The sequence below is a fragment of the Lissotriton vulgaris genome, chromosome 11 (genome assembly GCF_964263255.1).
Source record: "Lissotriton vulgaris chromosome 11, aLisVul1.2, whole genome shotgun sequence".
Lineage (NCBI taxonomy): Eukaryota > Metazoa > Chordata > Amphibia > Caudata > Salamandridae > Lissotriton > Lissotriton vulgaris.
Window position 1 is genome coordinate 1,073,108,827 of NC_141699.1, and position 19,430 is coordinate 1,073,128,256.

Consider the following 19,430-nt stretch of genomic DNA (forward strand, 5'->3'; position numbering starts at 1 on the left):
TTTTTTAGTGTTCTCTGTGGTAAAAGTGGTAATAGTGTCATGAGATGTTATGTCCTGATTTGATGAATTGTATTGTTTTTAATTAAGCTGAACTGATGCATTGTGTTTTATTGTAGTTGTTTTTATAATATTTGTGTTTTAATACTATTCACATGTACTAAAGAAATAAACTGACGTGTTTGCACTGCATGTTATAGTAGTATCATTGTTTGAGTGTTTCAGGGACTTTGAGTGAGATCTTTTTTCAGTTTATCTATGTGTTTTATATGAACTCCACAATTGATAGGGTGTGCTTGATTGAGTGAATCAAGGGACAATTTGTTTTTTTGTCTGTATATGTAAGCAACACATTCCCTATTTGCTGGTCAGGATTTGTCAACCTCTGAAGCAAGGTGATCTTGCTGACTATTCTCCTGCCATTTTCCTGTCCTTCCGCTGCTTTCTTTCTCCACTATCTTTAACCTGCCATCCACCCCTTACTCCCCTAACTGTAATCAAGTATCCATCATTACATTTGGTTTGAGAACATCCATTGGTATTACCAGCCTGGAAGGACCATAAAATGGGATTGTGCAAAGATCTCTGGGCCAACTTTTTGACAGTAGCTGTAAAAGAGTGTGCCTCTAACTTTGAAATATGACCACAAATGTTTTATTATTACAAATGTAGCACCAGACCCTCATGTCATTTACCTTTCTTTGTTGCAAAATACTCCACCAAGCTCTGGGCCTCCTCCTGGATACGCGCTTCTAGACTTTTCTTCCCAAGTCCAAGATTCCTCAGGGTCATTAGTCCAAAGCGTCTCTGCTGCTTCCAGTTGTGTCCAGAAGAAAGTACAACTCCTAAGGATTTAAATATAAAAAACTGTCTTTGTTGTCAAGTACCCCACTTTATTTTTAGATTTGGCCGAAGAATGCTTTTACCTTCTTTTTCAATCTTATTCTTGGAAGGTGCTCCATTCAAAAGGGTACAAGAGAGACTGAATCTTCAACTATCATTTTGAGTTATACGTTTTACATGCAGTTTTACTCAGAACGAACTTGGCACAAAGTCATTAGCGTGCTGTATTTGAGCACCAGGTCACATTACACAAGGTCAGGCTTTTTTATGCATGGGAGATTGAATGATTTGCCTAGAATCACAGGATAGGGAGCCAATGCTGGGAGCTGAATCTGTTTCTGCATTCCACAGTAAAGAACTCTGGCCATTAGGTCACATCTTTTGCCAGATGTACGACCATTTGATTTTGCGACAAATTGCGAGTCTCAAATTGAGAGATGCAAAATCAAATGAACAACAGTGTGTTTAACACTGTTTGCGATTCCCAATGGGATCGCAAATTTTGAGGTTCATTAATATTAACGAGCCTCTCGCAATTTGCGAGCCCATTGGTTGGGTTCAGAAGACCACCATGTATGTGTCTGCTTTTAAATAAAGCATTTTTAAAAAAAAATATAGCCCATTTTCCTTAAAGGAAAACAGGATGCATTTAAAAGCAAACAAAAAAAAAATATTTCCGTTTAATTTTTTAAGGGCAGAAAGTGATCCCCCTAAAAAATAATTTTGCATGCATTTGCAAAGAGAAAGGGGTCCTCTGGTGACCTCTTCCCATTTGCAAATGCATTACCATTTGAGACTCGCTCCCTCCCAAATTGCGTGTCTCTAGACACTTTTTTTGAGCCACAATTCATTTGCGACTTGCAAAATTGTGTTGGTACATCGCCATGACAATTTTAGTGTGCGCAAACTGGTTGGCTAACCTGTTTGCACATGCTAAAATAGTTCTTACATCTGGCCCTTAGATTCCTATTGTTTCACCTGTATGACTCTGGCCACTTCTTACCTCTGTTCGCTTTGTACTTCCAGCTCAGTATTAGGAAGCTATTTGTGTACCACCACCGCCAATCCCATCAGTCAATAGCTCACACTTCAGAAGTCTAGAAAGACATAGGAGAGGTCTGTATCCTGCTGGGGAGGTCAAGACCACACACAAAGTATCCTAAGATGACACAGATTGCAGTGGTGTGGCAACTGCATTGCATTGTGTGACTAATGCACCGTATAAACCTGTTGCCCTGCTTATTCACAGTGCTAACGTTGCTCTGCAGCATGTCCCTACAGTTGATCCATCCACTCACTCACTAAGTGCACAATTCCCAAATAACTTTTCTGTCAGTAGAAATAAGCCACGTGTAAGTCAAAGGTCTGTGTGAGTTGGCTCTGTGAATCAGTCTTATAATCATAAAGTTTTACAAAGCACATACCTAAGAAATGCATCAGGTGAATTACTACTGTACGTTTGTACCAGGCATTGGGTCACCATTCCAGAAAGCAGAATGGTATGGTGGCAGATAGATGATTGTATAAAATGTTCAGGCAAGCCATCTATTCATTCCCCATGGAATGGCGCCTCCTTCTCATTCATCTCTTTGCCTTCTGATGTTCGCAGAGCTAGAAAATTGGCTTAGTGAGTAAAAAGCTTGACACTGAAATAAGCTGACACCTGCAAATCACATACTCAATTCTTGGCAAGGGATTCATCCTCCCATTCTTCCAAGGTTGGCAATCTGTATATCACTACATTGTATTATGCATAATAGTATAAAAACTGATATTTACAGCACTAATAAATAGTAGAAGTGCTGTAATAAGAGCTACAGAAAAACAAGTTATTGTTTGCTGTATAATCTGTGCCATTGTGGAGCAAGATCAACCTACCCTTGCCCTTTGAAATTTCATCAAACAATGGAGTTGTAGGGCGTCCAGAAAGCTCCTCAGAGTGAGAGATTAGACCATCTCTTACAGTCTGGCATCCATTCAGCACCACCACTGGTTTATGCCCCAGCCACACAGTGAAAATGTTCCCATAGGTCTTCGCAAGCTGGGGATAGGAAGTAAACATGCAATAAATCAACAAACAAAAGGCGGGTAAACTACTAACACTGACAACCAGAATGCTGTTCCTTTTAGGGAAAGTCACTAATATCCATTTCACACAAGGCTGCATAGCTACTTACAACCTCCGTCACATTACTCAGGATAGTAACACTCCGCACTAAGAAGAATTTAAGGTACTATTGATCAGTCATTGCATTAGAAATCATCAATTGAGCAGGTTGTGAGGTGCACCGTATTGGAAATTACCATCTTTCCTTGGTGTACTCACAGATTATTGCCTTGACTGGTTTTTGCTGGCTGTTTAACCCTGTGCACTTTACCCCTGCTACCCAAAGATAATGTGCATGTGCTCTTCCTTTCAACATAATTAAATGGCATATCCATGTTTGAAAAATCTAACTTACCCAGAAAACTCTAGTATGTGGTGCCCAGTTGTGGTATCCACTCCAGTTACAATGCAAACATCAACATGACTACAGGGCTGCCATGTATATCCTGGCTGTGCAGGTTTTACGTGCAAATTGCTGCTTTTGCCACACACTTGCAAATACAACTCTGTTCTGATTCATTTCTCCAGTACCTTCCTAAAAATCTACACACTGTTCCATCACCAGAAGGACTCTTTCCTTATCAGTATGTGCCGATTTTGTATTTGTTTTCCTAACACTTGCGTATGTAACTTATATTGTACTTTGGTAAATTGCCTACTGTTTTGTAATCACCTTCTATTGCTATTCTTGTTAAGAGCCCTGTTACCCTGAAAGGTCTTGTTCATGCTATATAAAACTCTCAATAAATAACAATTATAAAGTCACCCATGTGTAGGCCTTACTTCCCATAAATCAGGGTGCATGGTTTCTAAAAGTAGAACATGTGGAAGTCTAATATGAAACATGTCCCGGCACTGAAAAGCCCCTAAAATCAACTTTCAATGTAGAGGGATTGGCTGTTCCAAAACAAACCATTAAGATACAATATTATATTTAGTAGTGTTATTTGTGGCTAGGCAACAACTACAAAATTCATGTTTGGACTTTTTGAAATATTTATTACAAGTCCAATTCATTGGTGAAGTTGGATTTGTAACAAATATATTTTGGAAAGTACACTTTTAGAAAAGTTACCCTTTCCCTGCCTAAAGCCTCTAAATGCTGATTCGCATTAGCTTTGACTGTCAACCAGAGGATAAAAAGCTCCTGTGATGGGGTGTGTACTTGCTCCCATACCTGAGAAAAAGGCCTTTGGTGTGGGTAAATGGTATTTCCAATGGCGGACTGACCATTTGCACTGTGCCCAGGATTCTTGGTTTTAGGTAGACAAGTCAAGTCAAGTCAAGTCATAAAATTTGTATAGCGCACTACATACCCAGAGGGTTTCAAGGCGCTTAGGAAGGGGGGAGGATTACTTGTCAAATATCCATGTTTTAAGTTGCTTTCTGAACGCTAGGTGGTTCTGGGTGAGGCGAAGGTAAGCGGGGAGTGAGTTCCATGTTTTAGCAGCCAGGTATGAAAAGGATCTGCCTCCCATGGTGGTCTCGTTGATGCGAGGTACAGTGGCGAGGGCTTGGTTGGAAGAACGTAGTTGGCGGGAGGGGGTGTAGAAGGACAGTCGTGAGTTGAGGCAATCTGGTCCGATGTCGTAGAGTGATTTGTGTGCGTGGGTAAGCAGTCGGAAAGTGATCCTCTTATTGACGGGTAGCCAGTGGAGGTCTTTAAGGTGACCAGAGATGTGTTCGTTGCGTGGGATGTCTAATATGAGCCTGGCTGAGGCGTTTTGGATACGTTGGAGTTTCTTCTGGAGTTTTGCGGTAGTACCCGCGTAGAGGGTGTTTCCGTAGTCCAGTCGGCTTGTGACCAGAGCGTGGGTGACTGTCTTCCTTGTTTCGGTGGGGATCCAGCGAAATGTTTTTCTGAGCATGCGAAGAATGTTGAAGCAGGAAGAGGACACGGCGTTGACTTGTCTGTTCATTGAGAGTGAGGAGTCCAGGATGACGCCCAGGTTCCGTGCGTGGTCTGTCGGGATGGGTGCTTTTCCGAGGGCTTCCGGCCACCAGGAGTCATCCCATGCAGAGGGGGATGTACCTAAGATGAGGACTTCTGTTTTGTCTGAGTTCAGTTTCAGACGGCTTTGTTTCATCCATTCGGCAACTTCTTTCATTCCTTCGTGTAGGTTAGTTTTGGCTGTTCGGGTCATTGGTGAGAGAAAGGATCAGTTGAGTGTCGTCCGCGTAAGAGATGATGTTGAGGTTGTGTTGGCGTGCGATAGCCGCGAGGGGGCTCATGTATACATTGAAGAGGGTGGGGCTGAGTGAGGATCCTTGTGGTACACCGCAGATGACTTCAGAGGCCTCGGACTTGAATGGAGGAAGGCGGACTCTCTGGGTTCTTCCGGTGAGGAACGAGGTGATCCATTCAAGTGCTTTTCCTTGGATTCCGATGTTGTTGAGGCGTTGTAAAAGGGTGCTGTGGCAGACTGTGTCGAAGGCTGCAGAGAGGTCGAGGAGGATGAGGGCGACTGTGTCTCCATTGTCCAGTAGAGTTCGAATGTCGTCTGTTGCTGCGATGAGGGCGGTCTCAGTGCTGTGTTTTGCTCGGAAGCCAGATTGTGAGGGGTCGAGGGTTTTGTTGGCTTCGAGGAAGGCGGCGAGCTGGATGTTGACAGCTTTCTCGATGACTTTGGCCGGGAATGGAAGAAGCGAGATGGGTCGGTAATTTTTGAGTTCGGAGGGGTCCGCTGTTGGTTTTTTCAGAAGGGCGGTGAGTTCGGCGTGTTTCCAGTCTTCCGGGAAGGTGGCGGAGTTGAAGGAGCAGTTGATGACGTCTCGGAGGTGCGGTGCTATGACGGAGTCTGCTTTGTTGAAGATGTGGTGAGGGCATGGGTCTGTGGGGGATCCTGAGTGGATGGAATTCATCAGGCGGATGGTGTCCTCAGTGGAGATTGGGTTCCAGCCGTTAAGGGTGTTCACGGGGGGAAGATGATCAGCAAATGGTAGGGTGGGTTGGTTTCCGGGTTGGTTGTCAAAGCTGTTGTGGATGTCTGCAATCTTGTTGTGGAAAAAAGACGCTAGGGAGTCGCAGAGGGTTTGAGAGGGGCTGATGTCGTTGGAGTTGGCCGAGGGATTGGAAAATTCCTTGACGATGTTGAAAAGTTCCTTGCTGTTGTGGGCGTTGTTGTCAAGTCGATCCTTGAAGGCAGTTTTCTTGGCCTTTCGGATTAGTTGGTGGTGAGTGCGGGTGGCGCTTTTGAAGGCATCCTTGGTGCTGGTGGTTGGGTCTTTTTTCCAGGCCTTTTCAAGAGAGCGGCAGAGTTTCTTGGACTTCTTGAGATCGTCGTTGAACCATGAGGCTTTCTTGCTGCCAGGTTTGCTTTGATGTTTTTTCAGTGGAGCTAAGGTGTCGGCGGAGTTGGATAACCATAGGGTGAGGTTGGCGGCGGCTTCGTTAGCGTTAGAAGAGAGGGTTGGGGAGTTTTGAAGGAGCGATGCAGAGATTTGGTCCGTGGTAATTTTGTTCCAGTTTCTTTGCAGGGTAGGAAGGGGATGGTTGATGGGTTTCGGCTTGTTGTAGGTGAAGTGAACGCAGCTGTGGTCAGTCCAGAGGAGCTCCGTAGTGTGGCTGAAGGAGACATGATTGCTGGAGGTGAAGATGGGGTCGAGTGTGTGACCTGCGATGTGGGTGGGGGAAGTGACTAGTTGTTTAAGTCCGAGGTTGGCGAGGTTGTCCAAGAGGGTGGCGGTGTTGCGGTCGTTGATCTTTTCAAGGTGAAAGTTGAGGTCTCCCAGAAGAATGTAGTCTTTGGAGGAGAGCGCGTGTGGAGAGATGAAGTCCGTGATGTCTTCGCTAAATTTTGCGCGGGGTCCTGGTGGTCTGTAGAGGAGGGTGCCTCTGAGTGTGGTTTTGGGGTCGATGTGGATCTGGAAGTGAAGGTGTTCGGAGTTGGCGAGGTTGGCGTCAGAGCTGGTTGAGATGCGGATAGATTTCTTATGGACGATAGCGATTCCTCCTCCTGTGTGGCTGGTGCAGTCCTTGCGAGTGATCTTATAGTCTTCAGGGATGGCAATGGTGATGTCTGGTGCGGAGGAAGCATTCATCCATGTTTCCGTAAGGAAGGCGACGTCTGGAGAGAAGGTGTCTAGTAGATTCCATAGGTCAATGGCGTGTCTGTGGACTGAACGGGTGTTGAGAAGGATGCATTGTAGGTGATTTGGGTCGGGGATCTGTGGTGTGGTCGCAGCGGAGATGTGGACGGTGCCGATGAATTTGCAGGAGTAGCAAGAGAAAGGTCCATGGGTATGTCGAGGAGTGGCTTGGACGCAGTTGGGGGCGCGACCGGTGTTAAGGGCTAGGAGGGTGGCGGCATCGTAGGTAATGCGGGAGGGCTGGGCAGCGCGAGGGGCAGGGGGTCTGGTGCTGGGCGCGGTCCAGGCGCGGACGGGCGTAGACGGGCTTACCTTTGGCGCACCTTCGGCGCAAATTGGGCGCGGTCGCTGCGCGTGAACGCTGCGCGCGGGAACTACTGTCATATATGGATAGTGGAGGGGGAGGGGCGAGGGCGTCTCAGCTGGGAGGCGGGTCGGGCACACGAGGGGCACAACAACAAACAAAATGGAGGCGGAGGGGGGAGCAGGGCGGAGCGCTCTTGATAAACGTGCAAACAAAGTCAAAATCCAGCAAGCACAGTGAAATAATGTCAGCTCTAATGAGGCAAAGCGGTAAATAAGCAGGCGAGATGCAGAGCAGCTTAATCTACACACACTGAGCACAGCAGCGCTACGATACCAGGTGTCTTTCAGGGACACTGGGAGCGACCACTCGGACCGTCAGGAGGAGCGAGTCACAGCGTCTAGAGGGTGAGGAGCGCTATTTTAAGCTAGTGGGAGGGCGTCTCAGCTGGGAGGCGGGTCGGGCACACGAGGGGCACAACAACAAACAAAATGGAGGCGGAGGGGGGAGCAGGGCGGAGCGCTCTTGATAAACGTGCAAACAAAGTCAAAATCCAGCAAGCACAGTGAAATAATGTCAGCGCTAATGAGGCAAAGCGGTAAATAAGCAGGCGAGATGCAGAGCAGCTTAATCTACACACACTGAGCACAGCAGCGCTACGATACCAGGTGTCTTTCAGGGACACTGGGAGCGACCACTCGGACCGTCAGGAGGAGCGAGTCACAGCGTCTAGAGGGTGAGGAGCTCTATTTTAAGCTAGTGGGAGGGCGTCTCAGCTGGGAGGCGGGTCGGGCACACGAGGGGCACAACAACAAACAAAATGGAGGCGGAGGGGGAGCAGGGCGGAGCGCTCTTGATAAACGTGCAAACAAAGTCAAAATCCAGCAAGCGCAGTGAAATAATGTCAGCGCTAATGAGGCAAAGCGGTAAATAAGCAGGCGAGATGCAGAGCAGCTTAATCTACACACACTGAGCACAGCAGCGCTACGATACCAGGTGTCTTTCAGGGACACTGGGAGCGACCACTCGGACCGTCAGGAGGAGCGAGTCACAGCGTCTAGAGGGTGAGGAGCGCTATTTTAAGCTAGTGGGAGGGCGTCTCAGCTGGGAGGCGGGTCGGGCACACGAGGGGCACAACAACAAACAAAATGGAGGCGGAGGGGGGAGCAGGGCGGAGCGCTCTTGATAAACGTGCAAACAAAGTCAAAATCCAGCAAGCACAGTGAAATAATGTCAGCGCTAATGAGGCAAAGCGGTAAATAAGCAGGCGAGATGCAGAGCAGCTTAATCTACACACACTGAGCACAGCAGCGCTACGATACCAGGTGTCTTTCAGGGACACTGGGAGCGACCACTCGGACCGTCAGGAGGAGCGAGTCACAGCGTCTAGAGGGTGAGGAGCGCTATTTTAAGCTAGTGGGAGGGCGTCTCAGCTGGGAGGTGGGTCGGGCACACGAGGGGCACAACAACAAACAAAATGGAGGCGGAGGTGGGAGCAGGGCGGAGCGCTCTTGATAAACGTGCAAACAAAGTCAAAATCCAGCAAGCACAGTGAAATAATGTCAGCGCTAATGAGGCAAAGCGGTAAATAAGCAGGCGAGATGCAGAGCAGCTTAATCTACACACACTGAGCACAGCAGCGCTACGATACCAGGTGTCTTTCAGGGACACTGGGAGCGACCACTCGGACCGTCAGGAGGAGCGAGTCACAGCGTCTAGAGGGTGAGGAGCGCTATTTTAAGCTAGTGGGAGGGCGTCTCAGCTGGGAGGCGGGTCGGGCACACGAGGGGCACAACAACAAACAAAATGGAGGCGGAGGTGGGAGCAGGGCGGAGCGCTCTTGATAAACGTGCAAACAAAGTCAAAATCCAGCAAGCACAGTGAAATAATGTCAGCGCTAATGAGGCAAAGCGGTAAATAAGCAGGCGAGATGCAGAGCAGCTTAATCTACACACACTGAGCACAGCAGCGCTACGATACCAGGTGTCTTTCAGGGACACTGGGAGCGACCACTCGGACCGTCAGGAGGAGCGAGTCAGGAGACAGGAGACAGGAGCACTGTTTGCTTGTTAGAAGTAGGGCACACGGGAAATGCTGCAAAAGTGGGTGGGTTACTTCTGGAACGTTTTTCCAATTGGTTAGGGAGTGGCCAGGAGATGCCCACACTCACAGGCTGGTAGCACTCACACAGTGCCCTCCTTTCTGGACCTGTGGAAGAACAGAAAAGGGCAGAACCTGCTTTCTGTGACCTGAGAAGAGCTTTGAGACTGGGCCTGCTCTCCCTCCTGTACCAGGACAAAGACGTGGACTTCAAGGTTAATATGGCTAGGCTCCTGTTCAAGCTACAACACACAGCAAGCTAAAACTGGATAATATTTACCACTGACCAGTTCCATGGGGATCAGTTCTGGACCCTGCTTTTGGCATCTGCTGGAGTCTGTTGGCATCTGCTGGAGTGAGTCTTGACCCCCAAGCGCAGTCTTCAGGTTTTGCTCCTAACTTTTCTTGAAACTTGGGTCTTATAAACTTATTGGCTTCAAAGATCTCTGGTTGACAAAGATGATTCTATCAAGCCGATCGAACAAAAGTGTGTTACCACTGGGCCAAAGATCCATGTTGCTCCTACTCAGAGTTTTCCATTACAGAAAATCTGATTTAACTGGAACTTGAAACCAACAGTATATGGCCTCCTGAAGCCTTCGTCAGCCACAGCCTGCAGTCTGGCCCTTCTGAGGATTTCTGGCTTCCATTTTAGATACCAATACCGAAGGTAGAAATCTTCACCGCTATAAGCACATAAAGTAGCCAGCGAAAGACCTTTTCTTGAAACGAAATTCAAATTCCTCCCATTCAGAGTCCCGCTGAAAGTCAATGACTTTATCAAGACCTCGGTCAAAGGCCTTTATCGGCCATAGCCTGTTACCTTGCCTGACTGAGTATTTTTGTACTTCCATTTCAGAGGCTATCTACTGTAGTAAGAGTTTGGCTTATCAGATTTACTTTGCCAAAGCGATGGATTAAAGAACTCCATCACCCTGAGGAAGTACCTGCCCCCAAATTTAGAGATGTCCAATGGCCCAGTGGACATCTCTCAAATTGACATAAACTGTAGTTACAGCGCTTCCAGTCATTGTATTAAATGTTTGACAGACAGCTCTGTCAATCTGACAAATCCATCCACAAACTTTCAATGTTTTGTTTTTATTTCTAAAAACAAAATCCCCATATGTGATTTTGTTTCCTGAAAATGCGAAAAGAAATAACTCTATTGCCATTGGAATTTTCTCCTAACCATGGCATTGGGTAATTTGCAGTTTTCACTGCCCCTTACCACCAGGTTCTACCTGGCGCTGGTGGATAGTGAAAACTTGTCATTTGTTTGCCCACTCTAAATACATCAGGCAAACAAATAACAATAATTATGACGGTGTTTACTCTGTTGGCTGTTGGAGGTGTAAGTCAGCTGTGGAGAGTAGTCTCCACCGCAGACTGGGTCATACCTTGTTTGTTTATCTGAACCGTGCTCCATTGCAATCGGTCTTGACTTATGCCTAGAAATCGGTCAAGTGCAACCGGATGACCAAAGTAAGCACTTAATGCTTTTTAGCATTATTTTCACATTTAAACTTCGAACATTCATAACAGTGATTTCCCTTATTGGATATTTAGTATTTTGGTGTCATTATATTTATTAAAGTTTACTCTCTCTTTCCACATTTTTATTTTTTTGTGTTGTGTTTTGAGTTTGTTATTGTTCGAGTACTTCCTAAATACGCCACACATTACCTCTAAGTTAAGCCTGTCTGCTCTGTGCCATAGGTACCTGGGGGCTGAGCTCAGGTTAATGTAGTGATTTTATGGGTTAATTCTGGTAAGAATTTTGGTTATAATTTGAGGTGCCTACTCACTCACCCCAACTAATATACCCAATGTGTTAACATAGCTTCTAGTTTATGTATACTACAGGACAGAGTATGATCTAAATAAATACATTTACACACTAGATATTGCAAATGTGATTTTTGCACACTGCACATCAGAATCTACTATGTTCTCCAACTTTCGTGAATGGAACCATTGGACATCTGTCACGTCCTAATTTTATTGACAAAATCTCAATGTTGTCCTGATTCACAAAGACGTTCCTGGTATAGTTGTGACTTACTCAATGCCTATGTGTAGCTTATCAATGTAATATACAGGAGTAAAAAAATTTTACTTATGAAAAAACGTTGGTGCATTGGAAACACATTCTGCAAAACTGCAAAGCCTATCAGATGACGTATTTTGATGTTCACCAAGCTTTTTTTTCTGCTAAATAATACAAAAGCCATGTCTTAAATGGCAGAACCAAGCTGGGGTAATCTGCATCAGGAGTATGCCGTAATAGGTTAACCAAAACATAAATTTAACTGAAACAAAATCCAAACTTTACAACTTTTTGCATTCACAAAGGGCGTTTAGGAGTAGTAAAGTTAGGAATCCAGATTAATTTTGTGAATAGGGCCCACAGATCCTAGCGCCTGATTCACAAAAGTAATCTGAGACAAAATCCTAACTTTACGACTTTTGGTATTCACAAAGGGCATTTAGGCGTAGTACATTTAGAATTCCTCACATCAGTAATTTTATGGCCAAAATAAGTGATTGAATTATGTGCAAATTTACATTTCTTAAGCTCATCAGTAAGCCCTTTATCACTTAACACTGACAACACACTCCATATCCTTCAGTCATATTCATCTCTGTCCCTACACATGATGATAATGTTATTGTGGTCTTCCAATCAGAATCAGAATCAGAAAGTACTTTATTCGGCTAAAATCATTAACCATGAAAGTAACAGCAACATAAACAACATACTACATAAAAATAAACTGACTTTAAAGTAGACATACCAATTATATTTCACTTATACCAATAGTTTTCCTTAATTTCAAGACATTTTTAAAATAGTTTAAAAGAACCACAACAGACAAAACAGTATCCATTCTCTGACATTCAAGGAATGCTAAGCGACATCTTTTTGAATTCATATCTTTGAGAAGGGGAATTAAAAATTTTCGACGGGGAATAGAATAAAATTTACAAAAAAATAAAATGTGGATGTCGGATTGGGACGAGGAATCATCACAGGGGCAGGTAGGTAAAGTCTGTGACCATAAATTCATCTTTGGGAAGGACAAAAGTCTAAAAACAAGATTCAATCTAAAGCGGGTTAAAAGAAATCGATCATAGTTTGACATCAACAGGGTCAAATAGGGCTGTACTTTTACTCCAGTCAGTATCTGGTTATGCCAAGCAACTGTCTTTTTACTGGCCTCTGCTCTTCTTCTTTTATCCATTAGGTAATCCAGACTCAGTTTTTTCAAAGATCTTCTGGGTATAGTTCCCATAGATAATGGATCCTCGTAGTATTCGCAGTGACCAATATCCAACATAAATTGCTTAATATATGCTAACCATTCGACCCTGGCCGAATTTTCCATGTTCAGAATATCCTGTATCACAGCCCGGTTAACTACACATTCATTAGTAGTCCACACCCTGTGCCATACGAGAATGGGCTGTATTCTAATTAAATCTGATAAATAAAGTTGACCCAACTCCACATGGCAAATATAAGTAGAGACACTCTGTGGTACAGATAAAACATCCCGTAAAAAGTTATTTTCGACGATTTGTAGTTGGTCAATATTAGAAAAGCCCCAAAGTCCCGCACCATAGAGGGCCACGGATATACATGTGGCATTGTGTATGGTCAAGATTTCTTTTATTGGTTTTTTCCCCAGCTTTTTCATGAAAGTCCTAACGGCCATTAAAGTTTTTTGGAACAGAAGAGTTCTGGCCTTTATGGCACTTAACCAACCTCCCCGTTCATGAAACAAAATACCCAAATAGGGAAAAAACGAGATATTTTCCAAGGGAACGTTGTTTAAGAACATAGTTTTCGACTTTTTACCAGATTTTGTTCCGCAGTTCATGGAGTATGTTTTACCACAATTAATTTTCAGATCTAAACTCAACATGAACTTTTCAAAGGATACTAACAAATTCTGTAAGGCCAAGGGGGTTCGAGCCATTAGGACAGCGTCGTCCGCATACATGAGCGCAGGGATCGACCTCTTCCCCACTCTAGGCATATCCCTACACTCCTGCAGAAGACGATGCTCAAGTCCATTAATGTAAAGGAGGAATAGGAACGGGGCCAGAACGCAGCCCTGGCGTACTCCGCGCCCCACTCCAAATCTTCTAGTACATTCTCCCCCACGGCCATAGCGGACTGATGCTGTGGCACCTGAGTATAAATCTCTCAAGAAACGAATTATGGCATCCTCAACACCCAGTCCTTGCAAGATATCCCACAATTTGGTATGCGATACGCAGTCAAATGCCGAAGACAAATCAACAAAAGTAAAATATAACCGTTCCCCTTTAACCCTAATATATTGGTCTTCCAATCAATGATACATACGACACTGGAATACAGCAGCCAATTACGCAAGTCAAATCGGCATCCAAAAGGTGCTATTAAGGCAGTAAGATGTCTACTTGATGAAGAACATTTTTGATGGTAAGATGAAGCAAAATCAAGGTACGTACATGTAGGAAGATGGATCCGTATACACTATACCAAAGTAAGGCATAGTGTGCAGAGTCCAGGTGATCCCCAAAGTCTTACAGAGGTTAAAGTAGATAATACCTTACTCTCTATTTGTGGTAGAGTGGAAGAGCAGTAAGGCTTTATAAGAGGGTAGTGTTAAGCATTTATTGTAAACAATCAGGCATGAAATTATGTTACACACTCAAAGACTGAACTGAGACCAATTGTTTGTATCAAAAATACTTATTTGTTAAATTTTACTTTTCAAACCAAGCTAGACTCGGTGCAGGTAAGTAAAAATAGTACTTTTCTGATAATACAGTTGAATGTAGTTAAATGCAGATACAGATAGGTCAAATGTTCAAAAACAGTTGAATTTACATTTCAGTTACCTTGCAACTTTATGATTACTTTCTAAGTGACTTTTCGGATTACTTTTTTTACTAAGTGTGATATGCCTGGATATTTCCTGGATAAAAGGTAAGTAAAAGGCTTTTATGAAAACTCAGTTTCTTAGGTGTCCTTACAAAACACCCTCAACACTTAGACGTTTTTCAGAGGAAAATTCTAAATGCAATCCTTTCGAGAAAAATTGGGTTATCATTTTGCAAGTAAGTAAACAGTCTTTTTGGTTGCTTTTCTGGGGTTAGAACAAGGGTTCCAGTTGGTGGCTGCTCACGAGCAGGTCACAAGGTTGAGGAAGCAAAGCTCCTAAGGTTAAGCTCAGGGCAAAGGGAGGTTCAAGTTAGCACACAGAGTGCACCCACAGCGGCACAAGTGTGGCGGGGTGAAGGGTGCTGTTTTGGATTCGGGTGCCCTGTTGTTTTCAGTGCGGATTGTCCAGTTTCAACAAACACTGTCGTGGGATACCAGAACACCATCAGGAGAGCCACCCAAGGCCATGTGGCGTTGGGTGCAGGGGTGTCTATTGACGTCTGGGTTTTCTTACCAACTCTTGTCGTGGTCAGGGGTTCCTCCAGAAAGGTGCTGCAGGCCTTGTAGGGAGACTTGAGGGAGGTCAGGGACCACCAGATCCCAGGTCAGGATCGCCGGGGAGACTTCCTTTTGGTGTTGGGCCACTATAACTCAAAGTGGGGCAGACTCGCAGATTTGACCAAAGTCTGAACAGTGGCAGTGGTAGGGGACGGAAGGCAGTGAGATTCTACCCCCAAGTGATGCATAGAGAGATTCAAACCAGACAACAGACATACAGATGGTAAGCCCAAGAGCCTGGAAGGTACCCGAAGCAGGGACCCCTGGCTTGAACCAGCAGGAGGTAGTCAATATTTTGAGTGAACAGATCGAGGACCTAAGTGATCCCATTGTCAATTTATCAAAATACCATCTATTTACATCTGAGCAGTCAGTACTGGGTAAAGGGTCAAGCTTTGTACCTACAGCACCCACAAACTGTTTTAATGGGAAACAGTATTTACAATGCTGTCATTGCATTGCGCTACCATGACAAGGCAGTAGTTATAACAACCCATTTGTTAGTATGCAATGAAATTACATCGCAAGTCATTATATTGACTTGCACCAGGGGGCGCTCAGGTATTGGAAATAAATTCCACCACCTTCCCTACCATTGTGCAAACTGGAGTAGGAATAGTAATTAATACTATTCCTAAGTCCAGTGCGCCCCCTAGTGCAAGTCGTTTTAATGGCTTTTGATGTAAATGCATCACATACTAACAAGGCAGTCGTTGTAACAATTGCGTTGTAATAGTACGCAATGTTTTAGCATGCGTTGTAACATGCTATATTCGTTTTAATACCAAGATAGAACTACACTGTTTTATTAAAAAAGTACGCTTGCGTCACTACGGTTAGAAAAACACAAACCTCATATGTGACAAGAGAATTTCTGCCACACCCTTGAGAACTCTGTCCAATTTCGCTCACCCGGCACATCTAGTATCCAACAGAGTACTGACATTCAAGCAGGTGATCCGGAGGGACATGATGCAATTGTTTTAAATGAAGAAGTATATCAAGCACAACATCATGAGAGATGAGAGACTTAGCCTAGAATCCCTTAAAAGAAATGTTAATGAAGTTATCAATCCATCAGATAAAGGTGGTGCTATCGTAATCCAGGATACCGCTGATTACATAACAGAGGTTATGACACAATTAAAAAGATTCAAGGCAATCCTACCACGGAGGTGACCAAGCTCATACATCTGCTGACCACCCGAGGTCTTAAAGAGGGATGCCTTACTGAAATAGAATTTGGTTATCTGAACAAAAAAGAACCCAGAGTCCCGATTATTTATACCCTTCCCAAGGTACACAAAAACAAGGAGAGCCACCAGGTAGGCCTCACTTTGCCCTCATGGAATTCATAGTGAGCCTTCTCCAGATAGCAATGACAAAAAATGTCTTTGTGTTCAGGAATTATTTTTTCTACCAGACATAGGGTGTAGCCATGGGGCGGGGTTTGCCCTAGGTATAGCAAATTTGTACATGGACACCTATTAGGACAGGCAAAATATAGTAGTGAGAATCCTTTTTCTGGTGACATCACCCTCTGGAAAAGATATATTGATGATGTCCTCATAATTTGTACAATTATGCATTACATGTAAACCACTCAATTAATACGATGCAACCTTGTATAAAATACTATGTATTATGTATTTCTAACAAAGATATATTGGGGAAACAATGCAATTATAAAGCGTGGGTCACATTATGTAAAAGATCTGAATGATACACCATTTTTTTTCAACAACATGGTTGAATTTCATATCTTTGATAAATAATACCTGTAAGGAATATCTTTGTGTCACATTTTGCAGATGGTAAATTTTATGCAGGTCATTTTAGACACTTCTATCATGTTGATATATTAGGCTTCATTTTATTTTTTATTATAATATATAGTGAATATGCATTCATCTAAGATTCAGCTATGCAAGCTGGTGTATTGACGTGTTTCAACTGTGTGTGTTAAATCTGTTACTCAAGTCAAATACACTTCATAAAATCATAAAAGTAACATGTTTAAAATATATTTTCAGACATATACATACAAATACAAATAGTTCCATCTATACAGAAATCTCAATCCTATCCGTCTAAAGGAAATAGAAAAAATAATGAACATTAACCAACTTCCTGCTTAGGCAGTTATACTTTTCCCTTTTCTCAATATGCTTTTCAGAAATCCAGCCATAACTCCCACACAGTAAACATTTTCCAACATGTGTAAGTATAAAAAAGCGGGACGACATTGCTTCCACCCCCTCTCTTCAACACTGGTAAAATCCATCTTACTCTTTCACAGTGGTAAAATTTCCAAAATAAAATCACATGCATTGTTGATTGGATAGACATCTCATAGCACGGGCATTGACATAAATCTCTAGTCCAATCATTTACAGTGGGTAAACTATCTAACCGGTGAAAATTATCAAGCCTAAATCTGGTAAGGACATACCTGTCGTACCCTCCTGTGCACCAAACCAAATATGGTTGTATGTTAGAAGTTAGCGATTCCAAAGGGGATGATGGACGGAGCGTTTGAGAAAATCAAACACTCACCCCCAGTCAACTGATCTGGGTTTAATCCATCATCATTCCTTAGCTCACTCTGCCACCCCAGTTCAGACATGGCCATATGCAAATCAGTCTGACCCTGTGCCTCATGGGAACAGTCCCGCCCGAACTGCCAAGCCATGTCTTCCCTGGACCCCAAACAAGCATCCTGGGACCGGTTTCTGGCTAATCAGCCGCCATCAGCCAGGCTAGCTTGAATCCAGTGGCTAAGTGAGCAAGGGACCCACGTCTGGGCATACCCTGCCAACTTAGGGTGAACAAAGCGACCCCCAAGGGGTGCTGGAGGGAGCATTTGAGCAAATCAAACACTTACCCCCAGTCAACTGATCAGGGTTTAATCCATCATCATTCTTTAGCTCACTCCACCACCCCAGTTCAGACATGGCCATATGCAAATCAGTCTGACCCTGTGCCTCTTGGAACAGTCCAGCCCGAACTGCCAAGCCATGTCTTCCCTGGACCGGAAACAAGCATCCCCTTTTGTATCACTTTGTATGCTAGTAGTCGCCAGGGTTAGCTGATGCTGAATCACAGTTCTTTCCCTAATTTCCATCACTGCTCTTAAGGATTCTAAGTGCGACAGGCATGACAATTTAACCACATCGCTGCTGTGGTTATTTTTCCCCTGTGCTTGAAATTAATTTTCTGCTGCTTTCATGACGAGCTCAGCTCGTCATCAGCACAGCTCAACTGTGCCTCATGACGAGCTGAGCTCGTCATGAGCATGGAAGGGGTTAAAGTCCTTCCTGGAAATGGAGCTCATAGTATCAGGATTAATATAATCATCAAGTCTATCCAAATCTATTAAAATCGTCTAACATAGTAAAGCCAAGTGATCTTATTTACATAGCATAGACTCATGGTGTCTCCAATGATTTCCCTATTCAACCCTGTATTCGTGGATGTCCACACTCAATGCCATAATAGCAGAGGTTGTATTTTAATCATGTCACAAATATAGGAGATCCCCAATTCAATCCTGCCTGCTACCGACCTATTTCCTGTTTAGACTCTCTAGTTAAGGTTGCAGGCAGGATTGTTCTAAATAGATTACAAATATGGACTGAGGACAATAATATTTTAAGCAAGGTACAATATGGTTTTAGACAGGGGTTAGGGGCAATCGAGCAGGTTTTACATTTTACTATTTTAATGGGAAAGTATACTCAAGCCAAGGAGGGGAAACTGTATGTGGCATTTGTGGACCTCTCGGCCGCATTTGACTGCGCTATACATAATAGACTCTGGGAAATCCTTTCGGATCTAAACGTTGACTTACTATTAGTGCAACATTGGAGACAGATGTATACTGGGGCATCTGCTAAGGTGAGGCATGGATTGAAGGGTGAATTCACTGGCCCATTCCCCGTGGAGAGGGGAGTGAGGCAGGGCTGCATCCTGGCCCCATTTTTGTTCTCCTTATGTACTAATGCCTTAGAGGAGGAACTGGTGGCCAGGACTAGAGATCCTCCAAAGTATAAAAACAAACCGATTGTGTCCCTGCTCTACACGGATGATGCAGTGCTTATGGTCAGGACCCAGAGGGGCCTACAGAGTGCTCTTGCTGGATATATTGGTTTCATGGATGGTCGGGGGTAAAAACTTAATATTAAGAAAACCTTTGTAATGACATGTGGGAAGGGGATAAACAAATGTAAAAGTTTGGTACAGGGGAATGACAGGATAGATGCAACTGATACATTCTCCTATTTAGGCGTTTTATTAGAACACACTGGCAACTGGCACCCAACAGTCAAAAGTAGGGCCTTTTTAAGATGTCAATTGGGGTAGTGGTTAACTTTGTAAAAAAATTGGGCTACTTAAAATTTACCAGGCTAAATATATGAGTATCGCGATGTATGGGGCAGGAGTCTGGGGTTACCACGATGTATCCCCAATACAAACTGTGGAAAATATATTTT

The 19,430-nt window shown here is 44.0% G+C and overlaps 1 protein-coding gene across 2 annotated transcripts in view; it reads right to left on the reverse strand.

Annotated features, from left to right (window-relative positions):
* Window positions 1–19,430, reverse strand: part of LOC147684126 (cytochrome P450 2J2-like) — an 84,444-nt gene that overhangs the window by 52,013 nt on the left and 13,001 nt on the right. For both annotated transcript variants that reach the window (XM_086944509.1, XM_086944510.1), the window contains exons 2-3: window positions 2,719–2,881; window positions 693–842 (exon numbers count right to left, since the gene is read on the reverse strand). In XM_086944509.1, coding sequence (XP_086800635.1) covers window positions 693–842; window positions 2,719–2,881 — 313 coding nt within the window. The remainder of the gene's footprint in view (window positions 1–692; window positions 843–2,718; window positions 2,882–19,430) is intronic.